This window comes from Procambarus clarkii, chromosome 68 (assembly GCF_040958095.1).
Source record: "Procambarus clarkii isolate CNS0578487 chromosome 68, FALCON_Pclarkii_2.0, whole genome shotgun sequence".
NCBI classification, from domain to species: Eukaryota; Metazoa; Arthropoda; class Malacostraca; order Decapoda; family Cambaridae; genus Procambarus; species Procambarus clarkii.
Genome location: NC_091217.1, coordinates 7,381,943 through 7,404,045, shown reverse-complemented (window position 1 = coordinate 7,404,045; position 22,103 = coordinate 7,381,943). Strand labels below are relative to the sequence as shown.

General features: G+C 36.8%; 1 protein-coding gene across 2 annotated transcripts in view; it reads right to left on the bottom strand.

Moving 5' to 3' along the window:
* Positions 1-22,103, bottom strand: part of LOC123774767 (sortilin-related receptor) — a 58,818-nt gene that overhangs the window by 13,274 nt on the left and 23,441 nt on the right. The window contains exons 14-29 of one of the 2 annotated variants that reach the window (XM_045769352.2): positions 21,417-21,652; positions 20,223-20,298; positions 19,742-19,891; positions 18,736-18,932; positions 17,023-17,104; positions 14,447-14,641; positions 13,980-14,143; positions 13,500-13,612; positions 12,201-12,360; positions 8,179-8,488; positions 6,221-6,423; positions 4,868-5,036; positions 3,963-4,142; positions 2,795-2,918; positions 1,460-1,565; positions 460-565 (exon numbers count right to left, since the gene is read on the bottom strand). In XM_045769352.2, coding sequence (XP_045625308.2) covers positions 460-565; positions 1,460-1,565; positions 2,795-2,918; positions 3,963-4,142; positions 4,868-5,036; positions 6,221-6,423; positions 8,179-8,488; positions 12,201-12,360; positions 13,500-13,612; positions 13,980-14,143; positions 14,447-14,641; positions 17,023-17,104; positions 18,736-18,932; positions 19,742-19,891; positions 20,223-20,298; positions 21,417-21,652 — 2,571 coding nt within the window. The remainder of the gene's footprint in view (positions 1-459; positions 566-1,459; positions 1,566-2,794; positions 2,919-3,962; positions 4,143-4,867; positions 5,037-6,220; positions 6,424-8,178; positions 8,489-12,200; positions 12,361-13,499; positions 13,613-13,979; positions 14,144-14,446; positions 14,642-17,022; positions 17,105-18,735; positions 18,933-19,741; positions 19,892-20,222; positions 20,299-21,416; positions 21,653-22,103) is intronic. The other variant, XM_045769353.2, reaches the window with a different exon arrangement.

Sequence of the window (22,103 nt, the reverse complement as noted above, 5' to 3'; positions counted from 1 at the left end):
ATATAGCATATATCAGTCCTATAGCTCCAGGGAGCTGAATATGAAAGAAACTGAAAAGAATATGACAGCACAAAACTTATGTAGATAATTATTACATGAAACCTCACTGCAAAACTGAATTGAAGGATATACTACATAAAACTAGAACAGGCACACATTTTATAGCAGAACTCTAATGGTAAAAAAAATTACAAAACCTTTTACTCTTCTCTTCCAAGATGCTGATCAGCTGCCTCTACCATATCATCGAACAGCCTTCTCAGATGAATTTCAGCAATTTTGCCTTCTACAAACTGTACATAGTTTCGTTCTCAAATAAACGGTACAACTTATGAATGCTACCAAATACACATATGGCTACCATCACTTAAGAAAACATTACAAAAATGAAAGCAGGAGCTTTGCTAGAAAGGAGTTTTAAGACATTTTTAATATTCGAACTATCAATGCGTTACTTACCCAAACACGGATTACGTTGGAATCAATAAGTTTTGAATGAATGATAAGCTGATTAACACCACCTGGAAGCCTCACTTCCCGAGCTGGATTTGGGGGAGAAACATATCTGGAAGGCAACACAAATTCATGTACACACAAATGTGCTAGTCAAAACACACAGAGTTCAAAATTTCAACATTTATAGACTTGTACAATTATTAAAAAATGATCTTCTTACTTTAACTATATCCACTAAACTTAAATGAGGTAGGACTCAAAATGATTACCGTATACAGTACATGATGAGCATTAATTATACAATACAATAATTCAAATGTAAAAGTCTATACAATTCTGATCATTCAAAGCTTGGAATACACAAAAGCTTCAAATTATTAAACATGATTCAGGTACGGAAAAGGGTAAGGGATAGGACGGATAATTATCCTGTTTCTTATTCTAAAATGATTTAAAAGTTACTATTTCCAGAACTACTACTACTATTACTACTGTGAAAAACTAATAGACTGGTTAAAAAAAAAAAAGAAACATACGTGAAGGGCAGCCATTAGTGAGCTTAAAGTAACCTATCATGTAATGACAGTGCATATAAGGAGAAAACACTTTGGCTTGGTTTGTGAAACTTTCAGCTTGTCAAAGGTTTTTCTATGATAGCCCATTTCATCTTTCCATGAAATATGTCTTATTTCATCTATTTTTTACATGACATGTCTTATTTTATGCAATACATGTTCTTTCTCATGAAATGTTAACAAAAATTCTTAAAGTATCCTTGACCTTGACAGATAAAGACCATTATTAAAACAATTATCCTGTAGTTCAAATATCTATTGGTATTAAATTATAAATATATTCCCAATAACAAAACATAATGCAAAACACATCTTGGTCAAACAATAGGATGACTAACACACTGATGGACCTGAAAATTGATCAGAGATGAAGAACACTCGTGTACCGAGTTAGGTAAAGAGTAACTACAGTAGATGCTACTACTTACACACGATATTGCTTGATTGGTCCATTGGGGTGAATAGGAGGACTCCAGCTGACTTTAACTCTATCCCTCAACTGTTCCACTTTTACACCTTCCGGAGGACTCGGAACTGAAGGAACAAATTTTATTTCTCAATTAAAATATATTTTATATGCACAGCGCACCCTCTCAGATCTGGACCTCTCTACAAAATGACCCTCTAAACAAAGGACCAAATCTTCAAGTTTTTCTCCCCTCCAAAATTTGGAAAAAAAAAAAAAAAAAAAAAGGGATTTCTTCAGGGAATTTCAATGAAATCTAAAATGCCAGTTCATCAGATAATTCCATTAGTAATTTTGTTCTTATTTTTGCTAATCTTTGTTTTTTTAATTGCCAATAATACATAAAATAATGCATACCGGTAAATATTCTACAAGTGTTTTACTATGCTTGTACTGAATAATAAATTGTACAAAGGTGTTTAACGCTTTTTCCCATGGTGTGCATACCTATAGCTAGGGCACACGCACCATCCGCATGCTTTCCTTACGCGAGTTTTTTATTTTGAATATTGTTACTCACTGGTTTTTCTTCCAATATATCATTATTTGCACATTGAAGCTATTTGGTGCACCAAGAATAGTAAGGTTACATCAGAAAAGGAGGTAAGAGGAACTTCATTACCAAGGATAATAAGGCCGAGTTATTAGAAAAATGTCGTCTTCACTGGGGAGAGGAAAGTGGGAGCAGAGAACAGCATTCATTTCTAGAGCTGCTTTTGATGTCACAAATAATTTATAAACTTAATTTTAATGAATAAAATTATGCTCTCTATCAATGCTGTATGCAGCACTGTAGCCTGGAACTGGCTGTCTGTAGTGAACAGTTATAATCTGTAGCCAAGAGAGCAACATTAGGAGTGACCACTGACGACTACTACAAGACCAGTACAGGGTAACTAGAAAAATTTAACACTGACCTGCTAATATAACTGCATTTTTCTGCCACTGTCTTACCAAGACTCACTATTACTACCAAAAAGCAAAGTGCATAATGGTCTTTTGTAGGATTGTAAAAATCATTACTCATATATTATTTGTGTCTAAATATGCATTAACACGAATTGTATCACTTGCTTTAAGAAAAATTTGGAGGAAAAAAAAGGCCAATTCTTAAAATACGTATTTCATTCAAATTTGGAAAGATATAATCCAGATTTTGGAAGTGCCACTGTATACAGTATAACAATTTAATTAGCTTAATATTACAAATATATACACATATACAAATATTCACATATATTACATATTTTTTATGTTTTATCAAGGGTAAAGATACTTTAAAATTAATTCAACTAACTTGCTTCCTGTGTGTGGAAAATCCTGGATTTTATCGGAGGGAAAATTTGGGATCCATTCTTTTCCCGAACATACACCTTGAGCACATATGCTGTGTATGGCTCAAGGCCATCAAACTCATATGACTGTAAGGAGAAAATAAAACACGAAATAGATTTTCAGCATATTACATGCACGGCAGAATGTAAATGTAAAGACAATTAATGATTAAATAAATAAAAAGTAAACCACAAGGAATTTTTTTTTTTTATAAAATTAAATCAAATTATAGAGGAGCCCAGTGCCACTGTGTGTGAAGAGCTTAGCATCACCAAATATGGATGTGGGACAACAGGCTACATAATGTTTAAACAAAGTGAAGCCAACATCCAGGTCTATATGAATAAGGATGAGAAAAATATTACATCTTAAAAACAGACTTGCCTATAAAATTAAGACAATGCAGAACTAATGATAAGTGTTAGCAGAAATGCTGCGTGGGTCTTCCACTATGATAAGCGAGCTAGTTTATACCTTTATAAGCCCTTCAGTCCGTAAAACTCTTTTTATCTATACACCTTATAATTCAAAGAATAATGATAAAGAAATCTTTTTAGAGCAAAGCCTCACATTAAATAAAATGCCATGAAAGTACAGCAGAACAAGTTCAGGCATAAAAAAATATAATTTAGTAACTAAACAAGGGTGCTGGTAGTACAGTCGGTTTCGTTCTCAACTCGCAATTGGGAATTCCATGGGTCGAATCTTGGGTGGGACAGAAATGGCTGGGCGTGTTTCCTATTATCTAATACCCCTGTTCACCAAACAGAATATAAAGTAAAGCCGACTACCCCGGAATAAAGTCAGCTTATTGTGGGGTTGCATCAGTAGTTAGGCTTACATAAAGTTCCTTGCCAGAACTTAACTTAACCCTAACATGAATATATACACTGGTTGCCTGTTCCCCTACACAATGAATTATTATTAAATTATAATTATAAATAGTATGAAGTTGAGTGATCAACCAGTAAAGCATTAGTGATGACATTTGTTGAGTATACTGTACCAGGAAGATCTATATAAACAGCGATTTTCACACGAATCATGACAAGATATGCCAAGCTGAAATTATGTATTTGTTTTTTCACTCAAAATACAGCATGCATTGTAAGATACAAGTGAATACTCACTGTATTTGAAGTCCAAGATATATTATGCCAGGCAGATGGATTACCAAGAGCAGCTTTCACAATAAGAGACGGCATGAATTCCAAGCTACGCTCAACTTTTTCTCTATTGTTTACTTCCCACTTCACTTTGACTGAGGTATTTGTTTCTTGAACCACAGTGAAGCCAGTCACAAGGAATGCCTGTAAGGTAAGTATGCGTAAGAAACCATAACAATCGATTATGGTACTAGATCAACAAACTTGGAAAAGGCTACTCCAATCTTTTTTTAAATTATTAATCAGTATGCAATACAAAATCAGATCAGCTAAATTAAACATTTTGATAGCATAAGAAACATTAAGAAAAGTACCATATTCCACAGGCCAGTATGTATTGCAATACAAACAGAATGGGGGAAAAGTTAAGACTGGTGAATATGGGATATGCAACGAGAAGAGAAAGCTCAATTGCAAGTAACAAAGTACACTGGATTCGGTAAGTCCAAGGGTGTAACAGATACAAAATGGGAAATAATGCATACCGGGATCATTGGGGCGAGGGGAATACCAGTACTGTATACCTATAAGTATATACAATATATACTTATATATATATATAATATACAATATATATATACTAATATACACAATATACTTATAAGTATATACAATATACTTATTGTATATACAGTATAAGATGTCTCAACATCCTTCTATAATCATGCAAGTGCTACATATGATCTATATATATGTACACTGCCCCGTTTGTTCTTGCCCGAGTGCAGTGATCCTAATAAAAATGCACATTATTACAGTATAGTACTATGCCAAGGTGGTGAAAAGTATAATGCAGCTATGACAAGGTCATTTAGACAACAATCTCTTTAGTTTGATATATTATTAACTAGCTTAACTAAAATACCCACCTTGTCATTATTAGAAGAACAGTTCTGTTCATCAGTGAGGTCGACACAATCGTGGTTGCCATCACAATGCTTAAATAGCTCCTCACAAGCCCCTCCATCACACATGAAAAATCCATACGGACATCTTGCTGTTGGGGTCAGTGTTGTGCTACAGCCTTCCTCGTCAGACCTTAAATAAACAATGTTTTTTTTGTATTAAACATATATTGTATTTTTTGTATTAAAAATACAATATTTTTATTTAATGAATCAAATTTAACCAGACTTCACACAGCGGAGAAAAAAATAATAAAAAACAGTTATATTATAGGGACTACTAAAATCACACATTTTTAAATGCTTTTATTCAGTACTATACTTTACTGTACTACTTTATAGTGTAAACCTCGATATTTGAAATGTGAAATTAGGCAAGAAAAACAAAAATTACGGTGATCCAAAAATACATAACACTAGAAATGTACATGTAGGAGCCCAAAACCTGCCAAGAACATGCTAGACTAACAGTTCAGCACACAATTAATCCTAAAGTATATTAATCTGTGCATAACAAGAGAAATGTTAAAATTCACCAATACACTTTGAACTTGGTAGACGTGTGTTCACTCGTGTACCTCTAAAACAGTGTTCATGAAAGAGAGCAAATAGATGGCCCACTTTATATAATTTATTAATATAAACAGTTTTCAGGGCTCTCCAAATATTAAATTTGTTTAACATATTTTACTAAAGATATAAAAATGAGGTTAGGATGGAGGCCTGCTAACTGGGTAGGTACTCACAATTGCTCCAACTCTCAATAGAAATTACAAACCAAGTTCAGCCAGTGCAGTGACGTAAACCTGGCCAATCAAGAGTTGACAGTGCAGTATTTTATATAATCCAGGGATATCTTGAGGTTATCTTGAGATGATTTCGGGGCTCTTTTAGTGTCCCCGCGATCCGGTCCTCGACCAGGCCTCCACCCCCAGGAAGCAGCCCGTGACAGTTGACTAACACCCAGGTACCTATTTTACTCTTAGGTAACAGGGGCATAGGGTGAAAGAAACTCTGCCCATTGTTTTTCGCCGGTGCCCGGGATCGACCCCAGGACCACAGGATCACAAGTCCAGCGTGCTGTCCGCTCGGCCGACCGGCTCCGACCGGGATGCAAATAAAATGGCAAACAAAATTGTAAAGCTGTAAAGTGGCTGTGTTTTACATATTAAGAATATACAGCATGTACAGATGGACTAATTTTGCAAACAAATATGCCCTGAGCTGTAATGCACTTTAACATGTGACTGGCCTAAGTCGAAATGTTAGTGCTCAAAATACTGTAATACAGAGTAGAGGGAACTAAACAGTACTCACCCATCAGCACAGTCCTCCTGACCATCACAAAGGCGTTTGCTGGGAATACATCCACCAGTACGTCTGCACTGGAACTCTTCTAAGTCAACACAAGTGGAAGTCTGGTGGCAATTTTCTTCATCTTCTCCACCAGGACAGTCCAAGTCTGTGTCACATACCCATGTTTCCCATATACACGACCCTGTGGTACACTGAAACTGGTCCTGGTGAGAAACGGTGCAATTTTAAGAAACTTATTTCCAAAAAGGAGTTAGCCATCAGGCCAGAAATATTAAGCGAGATTGTGTCTTAACATCATTTACAGAACTATTTGTTTATATTCCTATTGTAAAGATCCTATATATTGCACTATATACACTGTAAACTAAGATGTTACCTATTAAAGAAATGTATCTTGGAAAATATGCAAGATGAATAAATTCTCCTTAAATGTTTGCTCTTACAGTATATTTAAGCCATCCATCAGAGCATACATTGGTCCTCTAAGTCTTGAAGCAGTCCATCAAACTAAGCTGGACTAAGCTCCAAGTCCCTCAGAGCAGAGAAGTTGACAATTGTAATATAGAAGATGGCATGTAGCTAATTTTCAAGTAGTTGTCGTTATTGTTGAACTCTTGCTTTCTGCTAGGGGGTTTCTCAATTTTGGGTTGATCTCCAATCCCTAAACTTGACTTCTCATTAAAACCAGATTCTGGTTTTGGTTTCCTTTAAGCTCGGATGAATCTCAAAGGCTTGGCGGACCTCCCCAAGGTATGGGTGAACTAGTGCTTACTTTGGGGAGCTACTACAGGGCCTCGGCTAGAAAATCTCAATTCTCTTCAAAATCAGTTCAAGTTACACAAGCTGTATGTTTAACCTAAATCTGATCAAAGCTAACTCAAGCTAACTCAGCTAACTCAAAGCTGGATGATGTAGAACCGACAACAATATGCACACCGAGTATCATGTTATATTTTATATTTGTTCAAATATAAATATTTGAACAAATTTTATTTGTTTATTTCATCTGTTCTACTTTATCTGTTCAAAGTATCTGATTGTGTAAAAAATGAAGTTTGTGCATATCTCACCGTTATATTATTTAACTTGCCTTTAAAATAATTTTGCACCTACAGGCATGTATAGTCCAGCCAGAACTGTACAACTACAAATTATTATTTTATTCCAAGAGATTTAAAAACAAAAATAACATTACCCAACTTAAAAACTTTCAAAGAATGGGGAGGTATCAGCTCAGAAGATAGGAGAGCACAACAGATAAAGAAGTATAAAGGTAATAAAACAAATGATGTCAGTCCATATAATGAAGTCCATTCATTATATCTTACACCTACAGAATTCCACCAACAACCAGCATCGCTGCTCTTAAACAAATCGTCTACATTTTCCTATAGTTAGATTTATAACGATCTGATAAGAATTGCATATACAGTTTAATGTAAAAATGCATCAAGCATCAACCTGTTCTTAAAATAATGACCAAAAGTGGCTCTAATCAGTATGCATCAGTACCCATAATCTTTCTCAAGGAGTACTTACCTTACTTCCAGTTCTTGGTGGGCACTTCTATTACTGTTCCAACCACATATACAGTACTGTAAACACAAAGCTACCACCGGAAGAAAAATTACCCACGTTAACCTAGGCCTACTGTATATACCAAATGATTAGACATGACAATGACAAAATAAAATTGTATTTTCCCCATTACAATTTTAACATTATCATTATTTTCATTTGGATAAATTAAAATCAATTTCTACAATGAATTCCTTGAGACATTTCTTTCATTCCCACATCTTTACTATATTAAATGTAAAGCAACTAAGGCAATCTGTTATAGAATCATACGATACACAAATACACCTCAAATATGCCACCCTTAGATTATACAGTACATTTTAAATTTTAGTCTAATTTAGTGACTGATCTCATGGTTAAAACAAAAATATGCCTACCTTCTGGCAAGATTGCAGAACAGGTGTGGTCGGGGCTACCGTGGTGGTGGTGTTGGCGCGCGCCCCTGATTGGCTACACCCATCTTCATCAGAGGCATCCCCACAGTCGTCCAATCCATCACAACGCCACCAGAATGGAATGCAGATTTTGTTCGTACACCGGAACATAAATTCAGTACAATTTAGATTTGTAGGCGGGAGTAGTGGCCCAAGAGGAATGGAGGACTGTGGTGTTGTGGTAGTAACATTGTCACAACCAACTTCATCAGATTCATCACTACAATCTGCTTCTCCATCACAACGCCACGAGCTATTTACAAAAAAAAAAAAAAAAAAAAAAAAAATACATATATACAGTATATATATATATATATATATATATATAGAACTTTTTGTTTTTATTATTATTTTGCTTACAAATGCCTGATCAACAAGCTATTGGCTGGTTGCGTATACAGTACTTATGGATGCAATGACAAAATCATATAATTTCCCACCTGTACTACCGAGTTCATTCCTTAGGCATCTTTTGCTGTATCTATGGACAAGATTATGAACAGTCAGAACAGGTCACCATTTTGCACGGATTCAAACTAGTGCAAGATACTAGGTAACACCAGTTCCAGTCAGAGATGACCACAAGAAGGCTCTTTTCAACTACACTCAAACCCCTTCCAAACACTTTTTAATTACTCAGTATTAAAGAGATAGCCAAAGAGTGCTGCTATCACAATTTGCCACCAAGTGTCACCACAAACTTGTTACCGGGAAATTTTGGGTCTCCTCACCTCACAATTTTCTCCAACTTTTCAATGTTTTTCAGAAGCTTACCATTGTGTAGTGAGAAGCTCCTAATAGTGGATGCTTTCTTGCAAATGTATACACAGTCAAAGAATGTCTTTGGATTCTGTAAATGACTTGGATCCAGAGTTACCTTCTTATTATAGTTCAGTTAGTGTCTCTTGACAGTTTTTCAGTACTTATTTATTTTTTTTTGCTTCCTTCAGACTTTCCTAGGATAGGCATTAGCACTGGATTCACAAATTGAGCACATGCTCAGTCATCATCTCACCTACATGTAATTGCGATCTAATCTGTTTACTCGAAGTCGAGCTTGACTGTTATTTAGGGTTGCATGCATTTATTAACATTTCATTTACAACATGAGCTGCTCTCACCCATTCTTTTTGTCTACATAAACACATTTAGGTTAGGGTAGTTCTAAAACAAACATCTGGTCAACCATGTCCATCTCTTCACACTGCTGTTCCAAGCAGAGGTCCCTAGACCCCACATAAGCTGCATAAATACTTTAAAAAACAAAAAGTACCAAAGGGAAGCAGTAAAACTCTACACACACGCTGAGAGTATAAGAATTAGGGACAAAAATACAGAACAACTGTTACAGGAAAAAGAACCGAAGAAAAATGTGTGTAAACAAGAAGGCTAGTCATGGGAGGTGAAACATTACAACAGCAAATTAACCCTTTAACAGCACAAATTGTATACTGTATATAAAATTTTGGTCTAACTGCTTGCACAGCACACATTGTGTGTATGTATGTATGTATTATATTATATTATATTATATTATATTATATATATATATATATATATATATATATATATATATATATATACACACATACACACACACACACATATATATTAAAGTACCGCGAAAGATTTAAAAGTTCCGCAGCTACATGGGATTCACATCAGCTTCCTCAGGACTAGTAAACAGACTCCATTAAAAAAAAAAAAATTCATGGGTAACATTCCTAGATGTAAAGGCCTCAATACTGAGTGAGCAACCAAGGCTGGCACACACAGCATGAGCTAACAGCACTACTGTTCAGCTTGTGACCACAGCATCACCTCAAAATGTCAAAATATATATAGTATATACGTAACTGCTATTATTTAGAGATGATAATATTACAGACAAGTGTGACTGTGTACACTGTTCAGATATCAGTGAACAAAATACTGTTCAAGATGTTCACAGCGCTAGCCACAGCACACTGCCACTGTTTGGTCCATCTAAGAATATTGAAATGACTTCTCATGTTCCTTTACAAAATAAACCTGTGAAAATTATTCATTTACAGAATTATTAATTTACAGTATTTAGTGACCAGGATTCTGATAATAGCAGAATTGTGGTGAGAATTAGCGATGTGCACAGTATGGTGGGAGGAGGAATCTTGGCGAGAGAGGGAGGGAAGGAGGTGGCATCAACTGGCTGGTGTGGCAGCAGCCACTGTTATTGCCTGGACTCGCCATACCAGCTTAATGGTTCATTACGGTGGTGAACACAAATGTAGATATTTATATATAATGCATGTATATAGTGTAATAAAAAAATTTTTGTATTGTTTTATGAACATGGCAATTGAATCACTAATATGCACAACATACTTTTAAGTATACCTGCTTAAGCTGCTTCGATGGTTCACACATTATATAAATATATCAAACTGCACACTATTGAATAATGTTACTGCAAAAAAAAAAAAATAAAAAATCCAGAGAAAAAATCAATCATACACATTGAAATAATTAGGTAATATCTTTGTGGCAACTCCCGCCTAACGGCTCAAGTGGAGGAGACAGGCCCAGGACAAGTACTCTATCAGCGCTTGAATCTTGCCAGACTTCCTTGCCCTACTGCAGCAAAAATGTGTTACCTACGATTTTTATTTTCATTTTTTCCGTGATGAGGGAACATATTTTAACAATCTTAAAAGAAACAAAACACAAGCAGATAAGGAGTCACAATAACGTGGCTGAAAAATGTTGACCAAACCACACACTAGAGAGTGAAAGAGACAATGATGTTTCAGTCCGTCCTGGACCATTATCAAGTCGATTGTGAAAACAAAACAAAACATAATTTGAATTTTTTTTCTTCTTGTGCACAGCGGTGTTGTCGATTATTAGCAGCAACGCTGCCCAGGTGTTAAAGAAAAGGCATAGGGTGAGGACGAGGTTATTAGAGGAACACACTCCATTTTTGCAGCAAAGGTCAGGCATACTGAGAATGGGAGAGAAATCAGATCAATCATGTGAAAACTCTAAGGACTAAACAAGCAGTGCCGTGTATTGTACCACACTGGAGATGGAAACGAAAAAATCAATTAGCGTACAAGGGCTTTCCATGCTAGTTGGAAGGACAGGTAAAGAAAGGGGGAAAAAAAAAAAAAATTGAAAGGCAACAACAGAGATGCTAAAGATATGTATATAATTAGTGAGGCAACATGAAAGCTGAAAACATAAGGAGGTACCAAGCAGGCCAGGTGTAACTGATAACACATTAAAAAAAATGGACACACACATTGAGAGCCATTTCTTAAGAAAAATCATTATGCTTAATACATATTTAAAATAACAACAAACACTATGTTAACAATGCCAAGAAGCCAAGGGTATAACTAACATTTTAATATAGGGACCAAACAAAGCATCATGATCAGCTCATCTGGCTATAATTAAAAACTCATATTTTAAAATTAAAAGCAATCTACAAGATTAGTTTGGCTTATAAATGTTTAAACCGAAACCCCAAATGAAATATTGAAATGTACCCAGCTGCACCCGGGTCTCTTCCTCCCCCCCCTTTCCATTTTCTCAAAATTTATTACAAAGCACTGAAAAATTATGGGAAACAAACTATTTCACACCTAATGCCATGAAAAGTGCATGGGGGTGTGTCTATAAATGCTAATATTTTAAGAAATATTTAACTTAGGAAGACCTCAACAAGCCTATGTCCATCCCATACCCCAGACCATTCCCTTCTGCAAAGCTGGGTTAGGGAACACATCCAACCTTGAACAAACAGACATTCACTCTTACAGATACAGACAATGCATATAGCAAAATTTGGCAGCGTCTCAATACTAGGCATAAAAATGCTATACACAATGAGTAGATTATATTTTCAATGGGGGTATCTTGGATACAGGAGAGATACATGACTTGAAACAGTAGAAGAGAAAAAATCAGCACACAATAGCTACCTAAAAATACACTGCTTGTTGTGGCACTGGAATTGCCAAACTTCACATGTATGGCTCTCGCAATTTTGTTCATCAGAGTTATCAGGACAGTCGGAATCACCATCACAACGCCAGGAGCTAGGCAGGCATCGTCCATCAAATGCGCACTTAAACTCTGTACCTTTCCAAAAAACAAACAACTTTTTTGTTAGTGATTATGTTAGAAAATGTACTGAAATAAAATATTGAGCATGTAGCAGTACACTTCTCCTCTGGGGTGACATGATCATGATATCACCTTACATATGAGGCAATAAATATGAGTCAAATACCAAGTGATAAAATTTAAATACTATAATTCAGAATTTTTTTTACATACAAATCAGTTCTCAAATTTGAAAGTCCTCAAATAAAAACAATTACACAGTTTGAAATCAAAATAAAATCCAAATACAGGTATACAGGTTTAAATATAAATGACATATATACTTGTAAAATAAATAAATAAATAAATAAATATAATATATATATATATATATATATATATATATATATATGTGTGTATGTGTATTATGTGTGTGTGTGTGTGTGTGTGTGTGTGTGTGTGTGTGTGTGTGTGTGTGTGTGTGTGTGTGTGTGCGCGCGTGCGTGCGTGAGATGAAAGGATAATTAAATATCGATGCGGTACGATGTGATTAGGGGTGTGGTTATGATTCTGTCAAACACAATATATATTTAACTTAATACAATAAAAGCTTCATGTGCAAAACTGCCAACAGACTAATATGAGCCTCCACTGTCTGCTATACTTATTAATTATGATCACTCAAGTTTTAATGCACCCCCCCCCTTCCCCATCCCTTTTGTTCCTTGACAATACAGTACTGTGTTAAAGCTTGTGTAAAATATGCCACTGAGGGGCTAAATATACAAATTCAGTATGAACAGGGACATAACCTGTACCATCATAAGCACCTCCAAAGGATACCTGATCAACCAGGCTGTGACTCATACGTCAGGCTGCGAGCAGCCGCGTCTAACAGCCTGGTTGATCAGTCCAGCAACCAGGAGGCCTGGTCGACGACCGGGCCGCGGAGACACTAAGCCCCGGAAGCACCTCAAGGTAACCTCAAGGTAATCATATGTAAATGATGAAAGTTACATGCCAAATTAAAAGAATTTCTCTACGATACTGTAGACACCAAGGAAAATGTCTTAAGGAAATAATCTTGTAAAATCCACAAGATATCCAAACAGGTTTACCTATAAAGATTGTGGCAAAAATAAAATCTGCCTTAAAAAAAAAGTATCTAATATTACCTTTGCACTGAGTTATGTTGGTAGAAGTACAGTTGACCTCATCACTACCATCTCGGCAATCATCTTCCATGTCACACTGCCAGTTGAGATGAATGCAACGACGGTTTGCGCACCTAGTTCATAAAAGATAATAAAATTACTATTTTCTATACAGTTTACATATAAGCCAGCTTCTTGAATAACATCCTAATCAGAAAAGGTGTACAGCAAGCACCATTTTAAGTCCATTTCTTTTTGATGCTTTCTTAGCCGACATACCAAAAACCACCTATCGGCTTGGTGGTGTACAGATAATCCCCATTGTCTCCATTCTTCAAATACATGACAACTAATAGCAGAGTTCTTTCATGGTGACTCAACAGATCAACAGAGCCTGGCATGTTTAGTTCTCTTGGGAAACCATATAGGTACTTGGCTCTGTGAGCAATCAAAGAACTTGACTCATGACAAAAAATAAAAAAAAAATTAAAAATGACTTACGTGAATGTACTTTTTGGGCAATCATCATATTGACATTCCTGTTCATCCGAGTTATCACCGCAGTCGTCGTCATGATCACAGCGCCAGCTTGGAGCAATGCAGTGACCATTGAGGCACTTCCAAGAGAGTGGGTCACACGACTTTTCTTCACATTCAGGTGACCCCTGAAATAGGCATAACATACAGGCAATGTTGAACCAGAACATGGAGCAAGAACAGTAAGAGAGCATGTGCTATAAATGGGGTGCTGTGTGTCCTGAAACTACATTTGCAACCTTGCTGTAATGAGTGTGCAGAACCTGCCAGTGTCATGCCCAACTCTATTAAATTACCAATTTTTTTTTGGCCTGGAAACTGTCTCTATATAACTTTGTAGGCAAAAATAGATTACTGATTTTTTTTAATTTACACATTTAAGATATATTATAATTAACCATAGAACAACAAAACCATAAAAAGCAGTTCACCTCATCGGAAAAATCTCCACAGTCGTCATCTTTATCACAGAGCCACTGCTTGGGGATGCATTTTCGATTTTTACACATGAAGAAATTTTCAGGACAAGTGCTATTATTAATAGGTCTGCATGTTCCATTTTCTTGAATAGGTGATCCATCTGGGCATTGGCACTCCTCACTGTATTGAATGTTTGATGCCTGCCGCTAGAATTAAAAATGAACATTTGGCTTTTAGTAAAAACAACAGCATTACATACAAAATTAAGGCAATTAATTCATAAATTAATAAGTATACAGATGTATATGTAGGAAATACTTTATTACACAGTGTCTTGATAAAACAGTTGAACCTTACTTAACAAACAAGACTACAGCACTTCCCTAAAAAGTGAATGACAATCAAATATTTGACAAACAAAAACCACTTTCCAACTGACTTCCATGATAAAATTGAGAAATGTTCCAGACCCAAAATTTTCTAGTTGAGAAATTATTTAAACATTTGATTTATAATAAATGAACAACACGAAATATGTGTATGAATTTATATTTGAGTAAAGGAGTGGCAAGATGGGATTTAAGCGTGGGTCGGCTACAAGCAACCACTACTTTCCTTCCACACTTTCCTTGCTACATGAAGTCAGGCCAGACACGCCCCCGGCAGGCTACCAGGCCAGACTCATCCCCGCCGGGCTATCAGGCCAGACACGCCCCCGCTGGGCTATCAGGCCAGACTCGTCCCCCCACCCCCACAGGCTATCAGGCCAGACATGCCCCTGCAAGGCTATCAGGCCAGACATGCCCCTGCCGGGCTATCAGGCAAGACACACCTGGTCGGGCTATCAGGCTAGGCATGCCCAGCCGGGCTATCAGGCTGGACATGCCCAGCCAGGCTAGACAGACTGCAAGACTGGATAAACAGGCTAGACATCCATGTTAACAGTCTGCTTGATTCTCTCCCCTTCACTCACCTGTACGAACGCTTATCTATCATCATAAGTTGAAAAATGGTTACAAAACTACTTTACTTTCCTGTAAATATTTAACTGAATAAACAAAATGCAAATACTACATCGAGTACAGCCATCTGCAGCTCTTCATACCAAGACATCCAACTTTTCTCTCACCTATGGAGCCAATGATCCTGTTCCAATTGTGTTTGTGCTGGTCATGGAAGATGTGAGAGACTTACGTGCCGTCACCCACATACCGACTCCAATACCCACATACCAATATCCACACACACACACACACACACACACACACACACACACACACACACGCTGTCACCCACAAACCAGATGGACAGAGATAAAGATCTAGGAGTTGATATCACACTAAACTTATCTCCTGAAGCCCACATAAAAAGAACATCTGCGGCATATGCAAGGCTGGCTAACATCAGAACTGCCTTCAGGAACCTATGCAAGGAATCATTCAGAACCTTGTATACCACATATGAAAGACCAATCCTGGAGTATGCGGCCCCAGTATGGAGCCCGTACCTTGTCAAGCACAAGACAAAGCTGGAAAAAGTTCAGAGGTATACCACTAGGCTAGTCCCAGAACTAAGAGGCATGAGTTACGAGGAAAGGCTGTGTGAAATCCACCTCACGACACTGGAAGACAGAAAAGTAAGGGAAGACAGGATCACTACCTACAAAATTTTCAAGAGGAATTGACATGGTAGATAATAATAAACTGCTTAACACGGATGGTACGTGAACAAGGGGACACAAGTGGAAACCGAGTACCCAAATGAGCCACAGGGACGTTAGAAAAAACTTTTTCAGTGTCAGAGTAGTTAACAGATGGAATGCATTAGGCAGTGATGTGGTGGAGGTTGACTCCATACACAGTTTCAAATGTAGATATGATAAGAGCCCAGTAGGCTCAGGAATCTGTACACCAGTTGATTGACAGTTGAGAGGCAGGACCAAAGAACCAGAGCTCAACCCCCGCAAGCACAACTAAGTGAGTACCCATACTGGATGGATGGAGCTACAGGAAGGGAAAGATGTCAGTCTGCTAACAAGATTCATAAATCATCTGCTCCTGTACCCACCTGTATTAAAAAGAATGTAAATACTGTATTGTGTAATGACAGTTGACCAACAAGAAACACCTATTGTTACAAAACAGAGCATTTGAAAATGCATGCAGCAAGTCAGAAAACAATAATAACGGGGAGGGAAATGACCTTGAAATGGGAGCAGGTAACGATGGTGGACTTGTGTAAGCGAAGTAGGGTGCTGTGCATTCCACAGCTAATAATGCAACCACATAATGAAAAGTGGCAATTGATTTGTTGTTATTAAATATAGCAAATGTTTATTATGTGGCACAACTGGATAATTTTAAAGTATACATTAAGTAAGGGGTCTCCTGAAAGCCTCAAAAACACAATAATACCTGTACAGTATTATGATGCACAGAGGATTACATAGAGTTCATTATGAATGAGTTTGGGTGATTATAAATAGGAGCTGTCTCCTATAGGCCAATAGTTTTCCTTATTCTTATGGTCTAGAGCACGTAACATTATATTTAATGTTCTTGGGAAAAATTATTTTACTAATACACACCTTCATACCGTCTGGGCAGAGGCACGCAAACTGGTTATTGGGACGACCCATGCAGAGGTGCGTGCAGCTGGTTGTCTGGTTCCTGACGGAAAATAAAACTTAAAAGTCCAAAGCAAATCAATATTTTAAAATATAATAGTGAACTTAAGAGATAATTTCAAGCTATAATAAGGTAAAAAAAAAAGCACATGGAAGATAGAGATATGAAGATGCTGTATACATAGAGAGTACAAGATATGAATGGGGTGCCTTCCATACTTTATCATACTTCTGGTCAAGGTAAAGAACCATGTAAGACAACATGTCTCCGACAACATGTCTCCAAGTCTTTACCTGTTCTAGCTGAACCTGTCAGAAAACTATTTTTTTTTTTTACACTGGAGAGATATTACCAACCTTACTGTTATCTACAAGGTTGTGTGGGTGCTTTAACTACCTGCAACATCTAAACTGCATGCAATAGCACCAATCCCAATGGTGGTCACAATGCAGGCTATCAATAGCATTAGTTAAAGTATGCAAGAGCAGTCGCCAAGGTACACTATCTCAGAATAAGTGTGTCGCAAGCCACTAATCTTCCAATGATCATACAGGTATCTCCTGCCACTGGGTCTTAGCTTTGCTCCAACATGTGGTCACGCTCGAAAGCTAAAGATACCAGGGGCTCACACCGAATTTGTAATTCAGTGTTCAAGACTGTAGGGCATTCATACCTGGAGCCTGTACCCAATTATATGAGCAGTAAAGAATGAGGAAGCGGGGCTTATAGAAGGACTGATGAAGGCCACCGTTATGACTAATAGGTTTATTACATAAACTTACTTCTAGTGCACAAGGAGCTTTTGTTATGTTAATCAAGAGCATCACTTGAAATAAGCTAAACAAAAGCATGTGTACAGCTTTTGTTTAGCTGATAAATAGCTGGGCAATGTTTGAAAAGCATGAAGACACTGATGAGAGACAATCAAACATCTCAAAAATAATATTAAATTAGCCATGTATCGTGTAAGCACATTTACATTGAAAAGAAGATAGTTGTGCAAAGTTCCTTGAGAACACATTTCCCAAAAAAGACTACCCTAGCAATAGTCTCTGAAGAAGCCACTTTCAATAATCTCGATGATCTTCAAGAAAAAGTCTAACCCAAAATCTTTGAGTTCTACTGTAGCTAGTGACACTGATGATGACCCACAGGTCTGGGAGATGAAGGATGGGAGGCAAACATCAAACGCACCAAGTGACTCAAAATAACCAGCCAATCCCACTCTGCCGACCCATCACCCGGGCATCATCACATTCCACCACCACATCCAGCAACTAGCTTTCTTCACTCTTCAAAAACCAGGCAACTTTGAAAAGCAGGACAACTTCATTATTCAAAGGTAAACAATATTCTGTTTTTGTTTTTATATGATGTTGTAAAATTATTAGTTTTGTGATGATTTTTGGTGGTCTTGGAACACATCCCATTTACAGCATTGCACTTATGGGAAATCTTGTTCTGCATGCTGAGCTTTACAGACATATTTTTAGAATGTAAACCGTTCGTAGGGAGACTGCCTGTGCTCATAAGCTAATGCCCTAAAAAGTAAGATTTTTCAAAGAAAAATGTAAATTCTAATGAAAACTGATTCAAAGTAAAAATTCAAACTTTATCAACCGCTAACTAAATGGGGTACGTATAAACTTACTTATATAAACTTATAAACTTACCCACAGCTATTGGTGCCCTGTTGAGACAAGAAACCAAACACCTTCAGGTCAACAAGTCCTTTGCGTGTAATGTTTGCAATTGGAGCTATACCCCATCCGTGTTCTTTGTCAGCCTGAAGTACCTGGTACACCGTCCAATCATCCCAGAAGACAGTCGACTTGTATATACCCAAAGCAAATGGCTGCATCACCTTCTCCTGTAGTAAACAAAAATTATAATGATTACACAAGTAATATTAATCAACTTTGATAAAAAGAGAATTTCTACTGAAGAGTGTGTATTAAAGTACAGAGGTCAACACTGTGGATAGTGACGATGTATGCTGTTGGCGACTGAAGTCGTAATCAACAAAATTTGGGAAATTCTGGATGCCCTCCATAGTACTCTATTATTATATTTAATCTTTATCATCATATATTAATCACCTGGGTAACCATTCCTCCATTCTCAAGTCGATCGACTTTGAGAATGGTCCAAGACGAACCGAAACGTCGTCGTCCCTTCACCTTTTAGTGTGTGGTCTGGTCAACCATCATATATTGAATTTAGTTATCACCGGGTTTTTATAAAAATGTAAAAGTGGTCATAAAAATTAGATGTATTGGAGTTAACCTAGACCAATGATAACAATTCTGCTATCTTTTTAAATGCTAACTACAGATGAGGTTATCTCATACTGCCAGCAAGGTGATTATCATCAAATTACAATTTGGTGTTTGCTGCTGGTGTTTGAATCTATTTCTGGGCAACATTACCAGACTATTTTGGGGCAGCCAAGGAATAGGTTCGCAAGACACTTCCTTTGAGTTCTGCCTGGAACAAAGTTACAAGAAATATACTGTAGCTGTACATAGTACAGTACAGTAATGTGCTCAATCACTTTTTTGGGTCAATTATGTGTAAATAAATACTGTTATTCCATGCCAGTAGCTGGGAAATTTACCTACACACAAGAGAAAATAAATTTTTCAGCTTCATTAGGAAATAAATGTGATAAGCGCTTACACTATGTGATATAATAGTCTTCATATTTCGTCCATCGAGGTCTGCTGATGCAATATAGTCTCGGCGTGCGTCTGCAAAGAAAATCCGATCCGTCTGGAAGTCGATAGCAATGCCATTTGGCCAACCAACGGTACTGACACCAAACAAAACCTGGGGGATTATAATATATGTAAGAATATAATGCAATCTAGATAATGAATTTATCCCACTAGCAGATGGGTTCTCAACGTGGCGCCAGTCAATTACACACCTCCTTAGCAATATAGGACATCATAACAACTCAGAAAACTAAATTTAACTGCAAAACTTAGATATAACCGACAAATTTATCTAATGAAAAAAATACATTCAGTTCCTGTATACTGTATAATTAATGGGTTAAGTAATAACGATGAGCTTTTTCAGAATATTATCACTTAGAATGTATTTCTATATTCGACTTCTAGTATTTTTTTTAGAAAAGAACACTAGCTTTACTCACCGTAAAATTGGTTCCATCCAAGAAAGCTCTGGCCACTTTGGGTGAAGACTCTGACCAGTCTGTTATATAGAGGTATCTGAAAGCCAATATGCAGGGTAATGTCAGGTAACTATGAAAACCATGATGGTTTTCCATGATGGTTTTCCATGATACGTATAAACCAACCAGGCATGTGGGCCTGCGGGCCACTCCAAGCAACAGCCTGGTGGACCAAACTCTCACAAGTCGAGCCTGGCCTCGGGCCGGGCTTGGGGAGTAGAACTCCCAGAACCCCATCAACCAGGTATCAACCAGGTATCATCAGTCTTGCAGCTACACAGATACCTCCTTATTTGAAATCTGTAAATCACAGCCTCCACAAGGACACACTAATTACTAATAAAGTTTGTATGAACAGTGGTGGTGCAGGACTACTCAAGGTTAGCCACTGTGATGCTAAATTTGTTGTGGTGATAAAATAACAGGTCCAAAGTTGAGTAACAAGCATTGTATTACATTGCAGTGTCGTTAGCTAAGATTCTTACAAAAATTATGAAGGAATTTAAACAGCAACAGACCATTAGTTTCAAACTAGACAATTTAGTGAAAGCTGGCCAATACAAGAATACGTATAAGGCATGGATTGTAGAAGCTCTATCAATCCCATTATAAAATGTATACACAATATTATACTGGATTATATTTCTTGGTAAACTGCTTCATATGTTTACAATTTGATTAAAAGAAAAATATTTTTTAGTAAAAATTGTGGTGCCATCCACAATGTATAAGGGATGCATGACAGGTTTTGTCCACTTATATTCTTCAGCTTGATTTAGAGTATTATTACCTTACTGTGCTAAGTCGCACTACATGGATGAGATAGCTCATGTGCTTATCAATCTGTTCTTGCCTATGATTTTGGGCAGAGAGGATAATCTTCTAGAGCCCACCTTACTACATCTGGTGAAACTCTATTCTCAATTTCTTTTAGAAACAGTGAACATTCCACATGTTCACTCTTATATACTAAAGGACACAATGCTTATTTACGTAAGTGACTTACTGCCAAGATACGGTTGACCCAAGATTAACAGTGCTAATCTATAATAATCAATTCTCAACTTACTAAGTTCAAAAATCCATCCACATACTTCAAAATTTGATAACAAGTGCTTACTGTGCATTACGAACAAAAATATATCAAAGGCTTACCCTCTAACAGGATGAACAGCAATGCCCCGAGGATTATCCAAGTTGCTGCTATTGAGAAGCATTCGTCGCATACGTCCAGAGTGTGAAATATCTGTACGAATTACCTCGACTGTCTTTAATTCCCCATCAACAAAGTAGAGATTCTTAGAAATCCAATCAAAAGCAAGTCCTTCAACACTTTGAGTATTCCTATCTACCAGGGTTTCCACATCATGCTCTCCGTCGAAACAAAGACGCTGTTGGAAGGAAAAAAAAAAAGGTGCACTAACGATGAATTATCCATACAGGGTTCAGTATAGTGTTTTTAACTTAACTCCAAGTATTGCCAGTTTTCCATTTATTTCCAACCATAAACTTTAATACTGTACTATAATAAATGTCAAACTAATTTCTAAATTATTTACAATACACTCCAATTCCTCTCAAATGCACTCTTTGGATTTTTTCCTACATTACATTATTCAATACATGTTAGCCATACACGAGCCATTGCAAAATTAACTTCCAGGTGTATATTTCGGTTTCATTCAACATAACAAAACCATTTGGTACATTCTGGAATCTTCAGGTATTAACTTTCATACTCCACATCTCAATGACCTAATCATCACTGACACTACAAATCTTATTTACTTACAAATCTTACAACTATTCAGATTTCCCATTTTACTAAGGTCAGTTGAAAGG